The 18,847-nt window shown below is 41.7% G+C and overlaps 1 protein-coding gene across 2 annotated transcripts in view; it reads right to left on the bottom strand.

Moving 5' to 3' along the window:
- The window catches only part of KALRN (kalirin RhoGEF kinase), a 717,152-nt gene that overhangs the window by 75,939 nt on the left and 622,366 nt on the right, over positions 1-18,847 (bottom strand). The window contains exon 1 of one of the 2 annotated variants that reach the window (XM_054971241.1): positions 17,641-17,826. The exons of the other annotated variant lie outside the window; for it this stretch is intronic. Coding sequence (XP_054827216.1) covers positions 17,641-17,728 — 88 coding nt within the window. The 5' untranslated portion in view covers positions 17,729-17,826. Of the gene's footprint in view, positions 1-17,640; positions 17,827-18,847 lie in introns of those variants that run through there. 2 annotated transcript variants of the gene reach the window in all.

Raw genomic sequence — 18,847 nt, 5'->3', positions numbered from 1 at the left:
ATTGGAATGCGGCTAGGGAAGAAGTGTAGAGAAAGGAAACCTGTTCCAAGCATGTGGCTGGGTGCCTTAGAATTATGAGTCATAGGACCCCCCCCCCACCATATAACTGAGTTTGCCTATAAATGTCATCCCTACGTTTGAATAAGTGGTTCCGCACACGTTGGATAATGCACTTCCAATCCTCTTTAGAGATCATTTGGAACTGAATTTTTCATGTGTGAAACAAAAAATCCACTTCCAAACGATTGCTAAAGTGCATTGAAAGTGCATTATCCAACGTGTGCGGAATCAGATGTACCAAATACTATCAGGCAACTCTTAGAAAGAAATTATTCCTTTTCATGCAGGTTGGGCCAATTCTGAGTACACTGAAATGCTCAGTCAGAAGCCATGTAGTAAGGCACTTTAAAAGCCTACCATGTGTTATTTTATCAGTACACTGCAAAGTGGCTGTGTCTGTACCCTTGACAACACACTAAAGCTGTGAAACCTACCCTTCTGAGTTGAACTGTGTGTTGGGAAGCCTGGGAAGCCACTTTTACCATATGGTTCCCATATAGCTACCTTTCTTTAAATTGCTTCCGAGGATGAAGCATGGCAGGCATGCATTTCACCACTTTAAGTTAGGAATCAAATTTCCAATACTGAAAATGCATATTGGTTTTTAGAAAAAGATAATACACTGTAGTCTGGCATTCACAAGTGTGATATTGGCAGGACATTCCACTTATAAAATTGCTTTGGTTCCCATGTAAGTGACAGATAAGCCGGATCTAAATACAGTTGAATAAAAACAAAATTGCTTCCTTATTTCATTTTTTAGGACCATGCATAACCCATCTTAATTTCACTGGCTTTATAAAGGAAACTGATACCTGGGGCAGGGCAGGGATGATGCTAGGTACTCAAATAAGGAACATTAAAAGTTGAAAGGGAAGTCATTTCACAGCTGGATTTGGGATCTGGTGAATTAAGATGATCCCTGATACTGTAAGAAAAAAAAGCAAGTTGTTTTGAATTAAACAGCTGCTTGGAAATTACAAACAGGAGTTGTATTTAGGGTTGCCAAATGGGGTCCAGAAGAATATTGGACCCTGGGGAGATGGAGGGTGCAGGAATTACTTTTTTATTGATACTCCCAGCTTGGCGTGATGATATCACTACTGGAAGTGACATCATCATGCCTCCCCCACTTTCGGGTTGGTGGACTGGCTGGCCACTCCCAGGCAGTGCCACACAGGAGGCTGGCAACCTGGGATGGCCATTTCCTTTCACTGGCAATGGTACTCAGGAGTAGAGATAGGCACGAACAGCAATATGAAACAAAAAAAGCCATGAACATCCCAATCTGCTGTTCGCGAACAAGCTGTTCATGAGGCCCCATTCTAAACAAACAGGCGGTCGTTGCAAGCCTCGTTCATTGCTGTTCGTCAAGCCAGACAGTCTGGCACCTGCAATCAATTCCCTAGGCAACCAGAGGCAGGGATTGTTTGAACTCTGTCTGAACTCCTGCTGTTGCCCTGGAAACCCCAATCTAAGCCCAATTTAGCTTGATAGGCAGGTCTTCCTTTCAAGTGTGGAGCTCCAAATTTGTTACATGGGAGCAAAGAGCAGGGGGGCTCCCAGCTCTGCAGACAGTGGAGAGGGAGAAAGACAGTTGCTATGGGCATTTTGATAGAGAGAGTGCATTGGAGCTTGAATTTTCTTTGTGTGTGGTGGGATAGGGATCTATCCCTTCAAGTTCCAGGGCTGCTGCCAGGCTCTGGGGCCAAGCTGTTATTTATTACTGGTACTTTTCCTGCTGCCTGCTCAGGACAGGTTTCTGGGAGTGGCGCAGTAGAGATCTTGACTTTGATGATGGCTGGAGGAGAGCCTGGTAGCCCCCATGAACAGCCAATCACAAACATGTTCGTGAACAGGGCCATGTTCGTAGTTCATTAGTCCCTGTTCGTGGATGGCAACAGACAACGAACATCATGTTCATTTTTTTTTCTGTTCGTGCCCATCTCTACTCAGGAGGTTGCGTGGCCAGGCGGGCAGGCAAACAGAGCTGCTTGGAAGCTGGGGGAAGGGGGAGGAGGCAGAGATGATGCCAACTGTTTCATATTTTAACTAAGTTTCCCCTTGACAGTCAATGAAAATACCAGATTGACTGGGTGAAAACCGGACATCTGGCAACCTTAGTGCATTTGTACCACATATTATGATAACTGTGATTGAATAAATTGGAAAATGAATGGGTTATGGTGGAATTTTAGGTTGGGAGTATAGTCTTGGCATTTTATTAGAAATCAATGTTGGTAATTTCAAGCTATTGTTCTTCAACTTTTTATCGAATACTAATAATATTCAGCAAGCTTAGAAGCTAGAAGCAAGATTTTATTGAAAACTTTGATATAAATATGATATAGTATTATGTTACATATCAATAAGCTACTTACTTATTTTATCATTCAATGTTAATTTGATAGTCAACATCTGTACACATGCTAATGACCAAGAGGTTGATGTAGTATACAGTCATTTAGCTGTCTATTTTGCATCTGTCAGAGAGGAAGCCTAGCAGATACCTATCTATTTGTCTAGGTTTGTTCACCAAGTATACTGTGTGCTTTGGGGGCAGGGGGCAGTTGGCTTAGGGCCCACAGCAAGGAACTGGTGCTCAACCATTAAGTTATTTTTATAGAGAAGTTACCACAATGCAACTTGGAAGTATTACTTAAGAGTAACTATTAAAATGGCATGATGAGTTTTACTGCATTTTGAAGAGACAAGAAAAGATAAATTCTACAGACACTGGAAAAACAAGGTCCCTCACACACTCCAGAACGATTTGATTCACATAAACAAATGCTTCCAGCAATAAGACTGACACTTCAGGGGATCCTGTAGATTACTTGATAATGGTGAGAAAATGTAGCAGTATTCTGGATTCCCTCACCAGAAAACTTATTTGTTTAATCCTTCAGAATCTATTGGCGTGCACAAGTCCTTTAAGGAATCTTGCAGCGAAGTGGTCTCATATTAGTTCAGATGTAACATGCAAGCAAACAAGAAGTTTTGCCCCATCATTTTGATCAATATAGTGGGCAGAAAGAAAACTTGTGTCTCTTCTCTTCCTCTAATCACTCCAGCTAGCAATATATAGGACTTGCTTGGCATTTAACAGAGAGAACATTTAAATAGAAATACTGCACAATAAAAGAAACAGAACAGCAAGTATGTTGTGTAGAGGGGCCAGCTGTTGAATGCCCACCCTAGTAAAAGATTTAAGAAAATGATGCCTACTAATCTTCAGATCAATATAATCCTAGACAGTATGAAAGGATTTCATATAATCAGAAGAAAGCTGTGCTTTTAATCACCTGTCCCCTCAGGTAGCAGGCAACAGATAAATCACTTCACAAGCTTGGGAGGCCACAAATGAGCTTTTACTCTGGTGATACTGCACTTCTATGCAAACTTACTCCAGTCCAAGCCTGCTGAAATGCACTGATTATGCATATGACTGCACTATAAATCTGCTATTCTTTAAGGGGTCACAAGACTCTGTTGTTTAGTCTGACAAGTTGAGAAAATTTGTAAAAACCTGACCCAGGCAGCTTGTATTTCAGTACCTGGTACCTCCATTCACTTTTCCCATTTTTTTTATTTTTAAGCTATATTTACCAGTGCTTTTTGAAGAAACAGAATCAGTCATCCTATGCAGACTTGATTTCAATGGACTTACACAGCAGTAGCTTTTTATAAGATTGTACTGCTAATATCCAGACAATCTACGTACTATGGCCTGTCAGGGGCTCAAAAACCCAATCACTCCAAATTTTTGCCTTCTTAGACAAGAAGCAGTCTTAGCTCCCACTAAGCCACCACTGACTGGTGCATAATGGGCTGGGTTTAGGTTTGGCCAGCGAGTCACAAACTGCAAAGTGTGTGATAAATGGTGCTGCTGAAAACTGTTGCCCTGTCATGTTCTGAAGTTCATTCCCACAGATATCTAGGGAATTCCCTAGAATTCAGATACTGTGGTGATACTTCTAGTTCAGTGAAAGCACGTAAACAACAGGATTGTTTTTGAAGGAGAGACCACCCAGAAAGTCTTCTAATAATTGAACTGCTTGCCTTGATGTGAACTTCTTGTCATTAAGTTTGTGACTTAGGGGGCGAGGTAGGATGGGTAGGTTAGTCATTGCCCAGATTTGTGGTGTAAATTGCAGACACACACTCCACCTGGTGCAAAAGTCCGGCAATCTGAGTTGTCAAACAAAAAGCATATTCAGCACTTGGAGTGAACAAACATTTAGTGGGATGCAGTACAGCTACTACTTCTGAACATCCAAAAGGTTGATGCAAATGTAACACAGGGGCTCTGTAATTATAAAGATGCCAGCACACCTTAAGTACTAAGCATGAACCTACTTGTCCGCCTTTGGAGGCCCTGATATCTGTGGCTACACAGGGGGCAGCCCAAGAAAGGACCTTCTCAGTCATGGGGCCAAAAATTTAGAACTTTTCCCCAGAGAGACGCATCTGACTCCCTCTGCTGTTGTCTTCTGCCAGCAGGTGAGGACTGTGTTTTGTTTGGTATATTCCCAGTAACTGTTATTGGGTCCTCCACCCTGGTTTCAGTGTTACATGTTTTAATGTTTTTATTGAACTTTAGATATTTTGAATGCTGTTTTAATGTTTTGGGTGTTTACTGTTTTAGGGACTCTTAGTGTCACAGAAATGTTTTAAATAAATACCATTAACTGCATTTGCTATTTTCCCCAGTGCCAGTTCTAAACTTCAGCCTAGACACTGGCACAAGCGTATGGCTACAGGTTTCCAGCGTAGTAGGATTCTTTGAACACAATTCCAAATAATGTAGAAGATCTGTGATTAGGATCTTTTGTTATTCTTAAAGGCAAAGGCAGCTGCTTTGGAGCAGGGGGAAAATGAGACAATTCTGACTGGGGCTGTAGCAGCATTAAAAAATTCCGATAAAAAGAAATAGAGCACATAACAAGAAGCTTCTCAGAAGTAGCACACTTGCCATTTTTTGTGGCACCTTTGAACTCAAAATGTGTTCTAAAAGCCACATTATTGCAACAACTGAAGCAGGACATCCACCTGTTATGAACTTGATTATTTAAGCTCATTTAGTACAAAGACAAAACTTCCTAGTATCTGGCTCTAGGCAACACGTAATACCTATTCACAGCCTCACCCTCCTGAAATCCCCTTTTGTCCATTTACTGTTCAGGTCTTGCTTACGAACCACCTGCACACATTAGAGCAAGGATAAGCGTGTGCCTGAATAAACTCTTTACCTTTCAGTCTGAAAAAATTGTCACTTTGAACTCCAATAACATGGTGGAGAGAAGTTGCTATATTAAAAACTGAAGCCTGCCACCAAGGCAGATTAGGCACATCCGCTGCATGTAACCATAGTATGAAAGATACCAGGTTCAGCGACATTCTCTGTCTTAGACTCAGAGGCGGCTGCATTTAATTGCATCTTCCTTCTTCATACAGCGTAATTTGTTAAACAAAATTAAATGGCTGAACTTCTAAATAGTCATCTTCTCAGGGCAAAACTAGACATTACAGTCCATGGTTCAGAGCTGTGGATGTCAATGCCATTTTAGAGCTGAATTCAGCCATTTTAAAATGTTGCAAGGGCCCACAGTAGGACCAGGTGACCTTGTCCCTCCTCAGTGAGCTTTTCCCAGGCCCCCTAAGCTGCTTCAGCACTTTTAAAGGCTCACGGGGGGGGGGGGGGCGGGGAGGACAAGATTGTCCAATCTCTCCATGCTATGGGCCTGATCCAAGACCCAACTTGGATGGGTGTCATGGGCAAAGTGGTTATTAGATATTTTAAGGGGGGGGTCTCTTGCCTCTTTTAAAAAAGAGTTTTAGAAGCTCTCAGGGAGTTCCTTTTCCACTTGTAAGATGCTGAACAAGCAAGGAGGTCAAACACCCTTTATTACAACCTGGAGGTCACTCCATCCTAGTTATTAGTTCCCTCTTCTTTTATGCTGCCACCATAAAATGTTCCTAGGTTTAACCCCTCACCAGCCATATGGTACAGTAGTTTCTCTGAGCTTACGTAAAGTGTTAACAAAGGCTAAGCTGAAGTCCCATGGGTGAGGACACTGTTGACACAGCTTAAACTTAACCAAAGAAAGGTCTTTATTGAATTACCACAGAACATAAAATACAGAGAGCACAGAATATAAAATACAGAGAACACATAGAGAGTTGCTGAAACATAGTAGTTAAGTTGCTGGACTATGAATAAACACTCTGCTAGTTTGACTCCCACTACTGCCATGAGCTCAGTAGGTCGTCTTGGGTAAGCCACTCCTCTCAGCTCCAGCTACCCCGCTGTATCGTGGGGATAATAATGACACTGTCTTTGTTCACTCTGAGTGTGGCACTATAGGAAGGCATATCACACTAGATTGCAGCTACTGAAAAAACAAAAGAAAAGGTCTAAGGTCTATCTTACATTTGAGACTTACAAAAGATCCCTGTCATCCCTTCAGGATGGGTATGCATCTCTTGGAGAGGCAGGAGATACAGGAAAGCCTCTAGCGTCCCCTTTACCCATCCCCAATGAAACACACATACACACAAAAGGCTTCAGCCCTTTTTAAACACTTCCCTGGGGGGATGCCCCCTCCTTTGAGGGAGGGAAAACCAGTCCTCCATGATTGGGGTCTAGTCTAGTCATGTCTCTCAGGGATGCCACGGAGCTGGTTTAATCATGGCAGCATAAGGCAAGAAAAACATTTATCCATCCCAGGATGTCAGTTATCCCAAGGAGAGGCATCCATTTGAGCAAATTAAAGATCTACCAGTGATGTATGTTTTGATGGCTAGATCTCAATAGTCCATATTTATATGATTATTTATCATATTTGCATTCCTCTTTCTAAAGAGAATGATACCTGGCCCCTAACTATATGTTACAAAATCCTCATGTCCCCTGCGGGGTGGATTCAACCAGCTTTTCCACTAATTCCCCCCCTTACTATAGTTCTTGTCTCACGAGGTATTTGTTCATGCAATTATTATGATACCCAGCATAACTTTTTGGGTGATTCTTCTTCCCTTTTTTATCAGAAGAAAAGCTGGTTGGACCCACCCCAGTAAACTAGGCAGGCATCTATTGATAAACATATACTGCAAGCCACAAATAGCTCAAGGTATGTTGTTACCCAAAGCAAGCTATACTTAATGCTTCCTCCCAAGCCACCATTCGCCAGGGAACAAATTGAACCAATGGAAGCTATTACCAGCATCACACAGACACTGAAAGTCTGGAAACCAGCCATGCCCATCACACACACACACACCCCTTCCATCAGTACCTTCATGGCCTCCTTCATTGTGCCATCCCTAGCAGCTGCTTGGGTGGCTTTAGAGGAGAATCAATCCAAGTATATTGCTCTGGAAGAGTATAATTTTCATAAAATCTAGTCCCCTCTCTTAGTATAGCTTAATAGTCTTCATAATATTACACAGGAAAGGTGCATAAAAACACTTAAGCTCATTTTAAATGTGCTGATTCTTAATCATATGCACCTGTTTTCACTTGTGTTCTAACTCCACCTGTGTGGAGTTGTCTAAACAGAAGACTTGCCATTGAATAGTTCACTGACCCCCAGGGAGAGCTTCTATACCATCAATGGTAATGGCATGATATGCACAGTCACAACCAGAGTTTAGTATCAACCAGTATGCAAGCTTTTAAAAGCCTCAATCACTGGCCTGATGAACCTCTCAGGTCATCAATGTGCACATTTTTCCATAAACATATGATCCACCTAATAAACTTACCAGTATTGTGCTTCATATATAAAAGTAGTGTAAGCAATGATCCAAGTACTACTGGTTGTTGCAAAGGCTTTCCCCAGACAGTAATTCCAGCTGTTTCCTCATAGCTATCATTCAGGAAGCACAAGGGAACTTGACAAACCTGTTCAGGCCCTTAATCTTCACTTATTTTCTTTGCCTTGCAGAATGCAGCCCAGCCAATTTGAATATGCCTTTTATATTTTCTGTTTTACATTAGAGCTCAGCTGGAAACCTGAAAGTGATCCAAAACATATTAATGGCTGAGATAGAGAATGTCAACGCGAGACTGTCCCACTTCAGTCTGCAGGTAGAACCGGACTGACTATCTGCCTGCTTTTCTATTAAAAACACTCTCCTCACATAAAATGTTTAGGAGAATATAATGCTAGAATTTTTCTCTGGCACTTACTTAGAAGGCTACAGGCAGGGATAATTTTTTTTATAGAGTACACTAATCAGGCAAGTTCTTATCTTTAGCCTTGTGGTATACCCCAGATACCAGTTTACCACTTGAAGGAGAACTGGGCCTCACTATAGGGAGCCCCATGGGACCTCATTCCATATAAATCTGTCTGGATTCAAGTCTGAGAACATAAAGCAGAACCCTTAGCTGGGTTTGCTTTTAGCTTTAACAGAAGTGAGGAGACACTAGAACAAATTCATTCAACAGTATATTCTACATTCCACCCATCTCAGCTTCTAGTTCTGATTCCCCTCCCCCTACATCATCTCAGCACCTATAATGGTTCAGTTTCACAACAGAAGAACATGATATGTAAGTGTATGCAATTCACTTAGACAACAGCCTCATAACTTTACATTTCTCACATTTTACATGCTAAACAAATGTTCTCTTTGTATTAGCTGCTGTCAGCTCATAGTATATTTCCTCAGGTGTATTAAGGCAAGATTTTTTGTTTATTTCTTATTTAAGCTATTTAAGCAGCCCAGCTATCATATTTTTATCTTTTTGGGATAAGATCAGTCTCTGACTCTGCTCTCTCTCCATAGCTGTTTAAAAAGCATGTTAAAGCAGTTTGAGAGTTTAATACAGTACAGAGTCTATTATCAGTATGGTACTTTGTACAGAAAAATGCACTGCAAATATCCATGTTTATTTCCCTTTTATAACTTGCCCATTTATATGCTACTTTAAAAAGCATAAGCTTTTGTGGGCTAGAGGGAGTCCATTCCATCAGATCCAAAACTAGTTATAACCTGCATATTACTTTGCATACTACTCATTAAAAAAAATATGCTAGAAAAAGCTAGTCTGAGAGAAGAAGGTTTTAAGAAATAGTCAACACAGGGCCTAAAAATATGCAAGGCCTGCTACAGCTGATTAAAGTGACATGTCAATGCATAGCCTTAAAGGGAAAGGTTCCACAATGGAATGGTATAATATTCTGTGGCACAGAGCTACAAAGATGCTGCTTCTAGATGTACATGTTCCCTCCCTCATTGGATTATACATTAGGACAATTGGTCCCATCTGATACCTGAGAGAGAGAGAATGCCTTTAAAGCCATTTAGCCAAAGTCTACTCTGCTGAAACCAGAAGAATGAGAAACCTCAGAAGCAGCAAACTGACTTTTTTTTTTGTTAGGACAGTGAGATCGCCCAGGAAGTTGGAGAGACTTGGCTACTTTGCTGAGAACTGACTGCAAGCATATACAGACCCACAGTTAGGGTTGCCAGCCTCCAGGTAGTGGCTGGATATCTCCTGGAATTTCAACTGGTTTCCAGGTCAGAGAGATTAGTTCACCTGGAAAAAAAGGCTACTTTGGGGGGTGGACTCTATGGAATTATGCCATGCCAAGGTCTTTTCCCTCTCCAAACCCCACTTTCTCCAGGTTTCTCCAGGTTGCACCCCTCAGATCTCCAGGAATTTCCCAACTTGGAGCTGGCAACCCTACCCACAGTAAGCAGCAGAACAGATAAGGAAGTCAATCCATAGCCTTGCTCCAATGACACATTACATTTTCTTTGTGTTGGCCCAGGTTTGCACACTCAGACATGTGATGCAAAATCCAGGCTCTTGAGTGCCCAGTTTGGATTGAGACTGCAGGATGCAGGGAGAAAGAGCTTATGCCTCTCCACACTTTTCTCACAATCTGAAATAACTCAGAGGCAAGCTAAATACATACAAGTATCTTCCCCCTGACATCCTCACAACCACCCTCTTGTGCAAGTTCAACTGAAAGTCGGTGAAAGATCGAAGATTGGCCAGTGAATGTCAGGGCCTACTGGGAATATGTACCTAGGTTTCTCTAGATCAAGTCCAAAACTCTAGTCATTATACTATATTGGCTCTTAAAAGCAGCAGAGTTGACAGGCTGTTTACTCCACTTTCTCTTTTTTTCCTGAGCAGAATCTGTACCTCAAAACTATTGGCTGTATGGGAGGGAAACATACATCTACCTGGTCTGGCCACAAGTTTAGGACAAACAAGCTGGAACATAAGATAAAGATTACAAAAGCAGGTCACCTCAGCACAACAGAAAGGATCAAATTTCAAGAAAAGCCATATAAGTACCTTTTCTTGATGCATTTCTAGACTGGGTGGATATTTGCTACTGATGGTTTAGGCATAAGTTACCCTCCTAATTCTAAGTGCTGGGATAGATTTCTGTTAGGGGTTATTTGCAGATTGAAGTATTTTAGTTACTTACTCACTTGTATTTTAACCAATTACTTGCATATGGGAAAGTTTTTTTTTTTTTTTTACAATTCTGGAATACGGATTTGACAAAAAACAATTACTCATTAAAAGGCCGCACCTAATATTTTCTTTCACTATATTATAGTAGCCTACTGAAACTAAATAGCTCAAAAATAAAGTTTGCTTTTAATTTGGGTGTTCCCAAATATAGTTTGTCTCCACTGATTAATCTTATTTGATGAACAGGCCGATTACATTTCTTAGCCTTAATTCCTGTACACCTCTCCTCCACTCTGCTTTATTTGTCACGATTTACATAGTTTTCCCACATGAGTCACCTCAACTTTTACTGCAAAATAATAAATAAAAAGTACAAAAATATCCGTAGTGAGCCTTCACAATCTGGCTCTAGAACAGATAGCTGGAACAGTTACTCTGGTACTGCCCCCCGTCCCCGCAAGAAGTACACCTGGCTAACTTTCATATACACTCTAACAAACTACCCAATGAGTTGCTTTTCAGGAACTACTTTTAAACTGATGAAGTAGGGTTTTTTTTAAAAAAATGTGATTCTTCATTGCTTCTGCTCTCTTGTATTTACTACTAATTTTTTAAAAGCTTAAAATGCATTATAAATTATTAAACTTCTTTAAAATCACTTTAAAATCACTGTTAAGTGTCTTCAGCTGAGAAGTGCGAGAAATAGAAATCCCATACAAATGATCTGTGGTTTTATTGCCATGGCTCCCAAATGCTCTCCATAGATATATTCTATAGATATGTAGCAAATTACTATCATGCGATGATCATCCATCCTTCTAATTAAAGTTATCTTCCTACCTGTCTCAATTTCTACATGATTTGCTCCTTGTGGAGAAAAGGTGAGTAACGACTGGGCCAAAAGAGTCAGACATAGAACCACATGCAGAACAATATGTCTATTGTTGCCATATGAGGACAGAGGAAATACAAACATAACCAGTTTGCATTCCAGACATACAACTCATACTAGTTTAGGTATTAGAGAAATATTACCCTCCATCCTCCTAATGCAGAGGTACACCCTGATGCTCAGGTCACATAGATATTTGTTTCGACTATCCTCATATTTGGAAGCCACATAGGCTGCAGATTTCTTCCATCATGAGCCCCACATGTTCAAAAGCTAAGTGCAGCATGTTTGCATAAAATTAAATGTACACAAACTTTGTAACTTTCAGCAGACCTCAGGCTGCCTTGTTTTGGCAACATCTAAAGCCTGAAAAAATAGAAAGGTGAGCAGAGTGCATTATTTACAAAAGACTGAAACAAATGTGGGGGGCAGGATCTGCAGCTGTCAGGAGATGTTCCACATAACAGCTGTATGCCATAAAGTCACATGAAATTGAATGTATGCCTGTTTCCAGAGAAGCACATTTCTAACCTTCATTACTTCAGTATGAAGTACAAAACCTAGAGATCTTTTATCAGAAGGAAAGAAATAAAGCAATAGGAAAAATGGCTAAGCTTATCAAATAAGTAAGCCCAAACTTTTGCTTTCACATTTTTCCAGTTACTTAAGTTTCTCTTGCTACTGACCTTCCACGGTGCTGGCAATCTCCGAATCATATCACAGCTCCTACTTATCTCAACTTAAACAGCAAGGTCATGAGAGAGTTGAAGCAACTGCCAAAGACACAGCCATAAAGAAGAACCAGATACTACTACTTCTTATAGGGAGAGACAGCTACACACAGGCATGTCTACAGCTTTCACCATGGGTTGGTTACACTTCCATAACTCTGTTTCTACTGAGAGACATTTATATATGATCTTATAGATCACGAACTAGAGTTCTGACTTAAGAAGACTCACATCATCCAACAAGTAAAGAATTGGAACAAGTGCATGATCACTTTTAGACATGTTACATTTTAATGGTTTCCCAAGTTTAGTGGCAACCCACACAAGGGAGAAATAGTCACACATCTTCAGGTTATCTCAGAGAAATTATTATTGAAAGTTTGCACATCCCTAGAGACCAACAAGATTTTCAGTTTATAAACTTTAAAGCATCAAAACTCCATTCTTTGAATATCTTGTTGGGCTCTACAGTGCTACTGGAGTCAAATGGTGCTGCCCGACTGCAGACCAACATGGCTACCTACCTGAAACTATGCCCATCCCTCCAATTGATCCTATACACATAGAAAGCCAAGCCAGATATTTGAAAGAAGCCTATGAGTTAGGTTAAGAAAGCTCAGGATTGCCAGGAAAGCTCAGGAAACCATATGTGAACTTGTTCAAAATGAGATAGTGATATTCTAGATACTAGATTATCTGGGTGCACTATCCATAGGACATTCTTTTTGTGAAATCAGAACAAAAGCAAACTGAAGCAAGGAAATGCCTTCTACTTGTGGCTGGTTACTGCTTGGTTATGTTCTGTCATGTCCCCCCATTGGCTGCTGTGAATGATACTAATTCTGTTGAGCTAAGTTGCAACACTGTCCCTTGCTTCAGTTTGGTTTGGGTGAAATGGGTCTGATTCTCTAGTGTGAGATTGGTCCCTTTGCTACAGTTTGATTCTGGGGGGATTCCATTCCCATGCTGCAGTTTGGTTCTGTTGGGCTTTCTCTTGGATGAGCTCAGCTTGCATTTGGGAGTGTGCCTTGGCCATGGCAGCCTTGCCTCAGTGTGTTTCTGCAGTGGACATCAGCATTGACTTTTCCCTCCATAGGAAATAATGAGTGGCCAGGGGCACCTTGTTCAGGAGCCCATAAAATTGGCCCTCAGGTTCCAATCTTCATGAAACTTCGAGAGTCTTTAGAAGACAGTCAGGAGTAGGTCCCGTGCAAATTTGGTGGAGTTTGCTTGAAAAATCCCACCCTCCACCCCACCCTCCTGGATATTTTCCCCATGTGGAATAATGTCAGGATAAAGTTCGGATTTTTAAATCTTAGAGCCAAACCACACGAAGTGAATTACACATGAATCACTTGTGAACAGACTTACACTGAACCTTATTAGAAAATCTTACCTGGATTTCATGGATACTGAATTTCTTTTTCTTTGCTTCAAAGATGTGACCCCCAGATCCCTGGATAGCCCCCAGATAGTTTTCCCTATCAGGAATAATCAAGCATGGCTTGGGGCACTTTCTTTGGAGGCACATAGAACAGGCTCTTGAGATCCAATCTTCATGAAACTTGGAGGTGGGAGGGGTTCTTTGGAGGACAGTCAGGAATAGGTCCCCTGCAAATTTGGTAGAGTTTGAAAATGACCCCCTCCCCTCTGCAAAAAAAAAAAGGGAGGGGCAAGAACTGCTGCTTTCTTTGCTGCCTCTTTGCAGAGAAACAGCATGGGAACAGCCAAACCTGAGTTACCAAATTAAACCAAATTCATTCAGTGGCCTGAATTTTTTCCTCGAATTCTGGACCAGAACTACATATCCTTACTCAGTACTGTCTAGCCTGATTGGCAGAAGTTCTTTAGGCTGTCAGGCACTGGCTATTTGAGATTATTTAACTGTGGATGGCAGGAACTGAATCTGATATCTTCCACACGGAACACAGATTTTCTACTACTGTCACACTACCCCCTAACTTGTAAATATTTAAAGACCCAATATTTCACACATTCCTGGCCCACATGACCCATCCATTCCTCTTACCTCCTTTCCATACACTTTGGGCGAAAAGAGGAGACAATATCAAGAACTTCCTGTAGCAAATAGCTCCCCTTTATAGGTCTTTAATGTCCAAAAATATTTCCTACCTCTGCCAATAAAATGCATCCTTTTTACTAGATCATATTTCTCTCTAATAATGATGCACATAGGCTATGTTGCTCAGTTGTTTCTCCTGTTAAAGCATGGTATTTTATACTAAGTTGCCCTCCCTCACGCTCTCTCCAACTGAAATTACTGCTATCAACTACTGTAATGCTCAGGGCAACAATGAGAAAGAATTCAAGAGGTCCCATCTCCCAATACACTGATAAGCCAATCTGGAGAAATGCATAAAGACATCCATTCTGTTTTGGTAATAAAACGTTCACTGCTCCAGTGGCCTGTGGAATGATCTAATGTAGCAGCAACAAAGCCACCATGCTGAACTCTGACTGTCTGAACGCTTTCATGCAATTGATCAAACCCACTGATAGTGCTGTTTCATATGCACATCTCAACAACTGAATTTTTAAACAATCGAAGGAAACACTGGGGGTTTTGAATTTGCATAGCCACTGACTTTGAGGGGGTAAGTCAAGGAGAACATATTTTTAACCCTGGTATTTCTCATAAAGAAACCAATACTGGGTTAGATGTACATGCAACATAGAAAAGCAAGTCATATGAACCCAGAAGACAGTTTCTAGAAACCCTTCACTTTTTATTCACAGCCAGAGGAAACAAAGTTATTCCTAGGGGCATGAATGAATGAATCTTCAGATCAGACAGCAACCCGAACACCCTTTGAAGTTCAGCTTCTCAGTCCTTCTACATAAGAAATCCAAATACCGAGGGACCTTAATAAAAATAAGAGTGAAGCAGACTTTGGCAATTGCACAATGGATAATCAAGTCTAATAGACTGGCTTTTATTTGGAAATGTTAAACCTCTCTGAAATTTCAAAAAGACTGGGGGGTTTTCAAAAATTTTGCTCTCTCATGAGCACACTTAAAATCTGAAGAGCAAGACAAAGAAGAGGATAACTTTATAATAACTACTTAAGGCACAAGCTGCATTTTTGACAAAGAAAATAATGCAGAACTGAGAGCTGCTTCCCACAAAATTAATTTTACGCAACTTACATGGACATGACATGAAGGAAGCTAGTTATATCTCATACAGTGCCGCCTGTGAGAAGAACTCACCTGCCTATTCTGCCAGACACATGTGACAGATTTTAATGACATGCATAAAACCACCCCCACGTGCATTTATCACACTGCACATCTAGGGTATAGCTACCAGCAGAAGGTAGCTACTCCATATAAGAAATATATGTAAATAACACCATTATATTTTACAACAGCTTTCTTAAGCATGCCTTTTATCAATTGAGGCTAATTTGCCAGGTGCTACCCTCCCTGGAGAAAGCTGGTCTGGTCACAGTCATACATGCCTTAACATCCAGACTCAACTGATATAACACTACCTACATGGATGTAGGTAGTGTTGCCTCTTGACTTTGGAACCCCCTCTCTCAAGAAGAAAGAATGACTGTTTCCATGAAGGGATTGAAGAGCTGCCTTTCCCAGAGGAACATCGCATTAGGTCAGTAAGAAGGATATGGCGGGGTAAGAGGCACTATTTTAACTTGAATTTTGTTGTGTTGTATTGTAAACAGCCACCTTTAGTTTAAAACATGGCTACAAACTAAATACTAAATGTTGTAGATACATTTTTGAAGTACAGTTACACTCATATTACAAGATGGAAGGAGGGCAGAGTTAAAAATTCACTGGCCTGATAAAGGCCCCCCTGGAAACAAGCCAGAGATGGAACAAAACTGACAACGAGAATGAGAGTAACTCGTCGAGAGCAGCTGTAAGGAAGTTAGTATTTCCATAAGGGTCAGATGAGTGAAAAGATTATCCTTAAAACCCTGCATGACAACAGCAAACACAGAATTAGAATCATGCCATGAAGTCTTCAAACAAAGGCAGGGCACATGTATAATCAGCCAGAAAGAAAGAGGGGGATGAGAAGGTTACTAGCATCATCATTCCCCAACAGATGATGGGAGTCTGGCCCCTTTCAAGCAAACAGGACTCCGCACACAGACCTAGATAACAGATGATGCATGGTTTCTCCACAGAGCATCCTTCTACACACAGAATCCAGAACCTTGATCTCAGGTGCCCGCCACAAAATGGGAAATAATGCTTTTCTTTCTGAAATTCAAGTTCAGTGGCACCTTAAAGAACAACACGTTTTTTTCAATATATAAATTTTCAAGAGTCAAAGCTCCGTTCGTCAGACACCAGGGAGCTTTGACTCTTATAAGTTTACAGTCTGGAAATCTTCCTGGTCTTTAAGGTACTACTGGACTTGAACCTTGCTGTTCTTCTTCAGAGCAAATGAAGCTAAAGGGCTTCAAGTAAATACTGAGGCACCATTTACTTCTATGGCAAACACACACACACACGCTTGCCTATCAAAAAGAAATTGGCTAAATTAAGTGGCTTATCTTCATACTTTCTTCTAATACACAGTGTATACTACCAGAGCTACTTAGAAGAAAACACCAAAATAGATATCCTTCCTTGTTTTTTCTCCAGAAGCTAAGAATAAAAGATTTGTTTTCATATCTGTACACAGATTTTACAAAAAAAGATTTTGAATCAATGTTCTTATAGTCCTGGGGAGAAAACAGTGGCATTAAGAAAAAAACTACAGTAAGTTCCTAGGCATGTTTTTTCCCTCTTCACAGGGATAAAACAGAGTCATAAAGTCACCAGGAAAATCATTATTAGTTTAGTATCAGATTTATTTACAAAACATAGGCATACTTCAGTGAACTGAGTTTTCCCACTTGTAAAAGTTTACTAGTAACAACTACCTCTTGAGATTTAGGATTGAGAGGCACTAACAGCCACATCCACCAAATTAAAACTCACTTGGGCAAACTCACTCTGGTTTGCCCATTTAGTGCAGAGAGGGGAGCACACCCCACTACAATTCTAAAGAGACTTGCACTTCCAAAATAACAGATACCAGTCAGAAGTTCAACAAAAAAAGTGAAAAGCTTTTCACTTGCGAAAGCCATCCAAGGTGATGGGCAAACCGAGAGATGGAGTCGCATGACCCTCAGATTAGCAGTAACCAAAAACCATTTATAGATATCTTATGCATACAGAGGCACACACCCAAGTTTGAAAGGAAAACTAACATAAAATGAAAGTCTCACATGTGCACTGTACGTTCTAAATAAAGCGTTCACAGTATCCACTTCCTAGAATTCTCTGGAGGGGAGAAAGAGCCCACCGATGTCATTAATACCCCAGCCGAGATAACCTCAATCACGGGCTACTCCCAATTAAAAGACAGCCTACGCAACTACCTCTCCCCCCTTTCAAAACCAATCTGGATTCCAGTTCCTTTCCACCCAAGCACTCCAGCTCAGAAGAGTTCAGTAGCGGCAACTAACCTTTGCACGTCGGGCAACAGCAGCAACACCTGGCTATGAACCAGCCCAAGCACGGCGTGCCGGCGTAAGCCTGCCTCCCGCCCTTCATTCTGCCTCGGAGGCACTCATGGCAAAGGACCACCAATCGCCACAGCCCCCTCCAACGAAGCGCCGAAGCCCCGACTGACCGCAGCGCCAAAGCCCAGAGATTCCCGACCGCGAGCGAGAGGGGAGAGAAAGAGGGCGGCGCTGTTACAGCAAGGGGCGGAGCCGCAGGCTCACCCTCCCACCTGGTGCCTAACTATCCGCTTGAGCTTCGCGAAGCCTGGAGCGGGACTTTTATTATGCAACGCGGGCACAACGCAACGCAGGGAAACACACCTGCCGAGAATACCGCAGCTTTGCCGTAACCAAAACATTGCACAAGGGATGCTTCCTCGGGAAAGCGAATGACAATCTGCGCTCGTCCTAAACGCCGTAGTTAATAAAGGAAGGCACGCCCTCCAGTTGGCAAGACCTGAGCAAGTCTGTTAATGATAGGCCGTTTGGGAGGTCTTTCATTCATAGGGTCGCCGTAAGTCCAAGAGTCTTGACGGCACATAACACACACGCACACGATGTTGCCGCTTTTTTCTTAGTTTGACTTTAAAATGCCTATATGGTCTGACAGCGACTATCATGGTGTTTGGTGGAGGTAGTTATTAAAAAGAGCGGGCAATAACACCCCTATAGAAAGATTCGCCTCCGGCCAGACCCTCAAAGAGAAGCCCGCAGACAGGTTTACTACTGCTCTCTTTTTGGATTCAACGGGTATCTGGGTACGGCGCTTTACCTCGAACTCCCAATTGTTACTTTTGGGGTTTTGGAGAAGGAGCGAGGGCTGATGGTTCTTGCCCAACGCTGTCCCTGCTTAGCTTGTTTGCCCGCGTATGTTCTCGAACGGCTCGTCGTGTGCCTTTAACAGAAGCGCAGGCATCGACCAAGTGACGCTTTGCAGCTGATCTTCTGCCACTCAGCAGCTGTTGAAAGCAGGCACGGGGCAGGGCGGGTAAAAGCAGCAAGAGACCGCGGCCGGATCAACAGCTTGATTCTTCACCATCGCGCACTTTCCGTAGCCGTTTGAACATGTGATGTCAAAAGCACGAATTAGGAACATGCGGCCAATTAATGTTTTTAATGCAAAAGAATAAAGTAGAAGACGTCACTTAAGTACAACGTGTGCAAAGTC

The sequence above is a fragment of the Eublepharis macularius genome, chromosome 2, assembly GCF_028583425.1.
Source record: "Eublepharis macularius isolate TG4126 chromosome 2, MPM_Emac_v1.0, whole genome shotgun sequence".
Classification (NCBI taxonomy): Eukaryota; Metazoa; Chordata; class Lepidosauria; order Squamata; family Eublepharidae; genus Eublepharis; species Eublepharis macularius.
The sequence above is the reverse complement of the archived record's forward strand: the minus strand, read 5'-3'. Positions and strand labels throughout refer to the sequence as shown.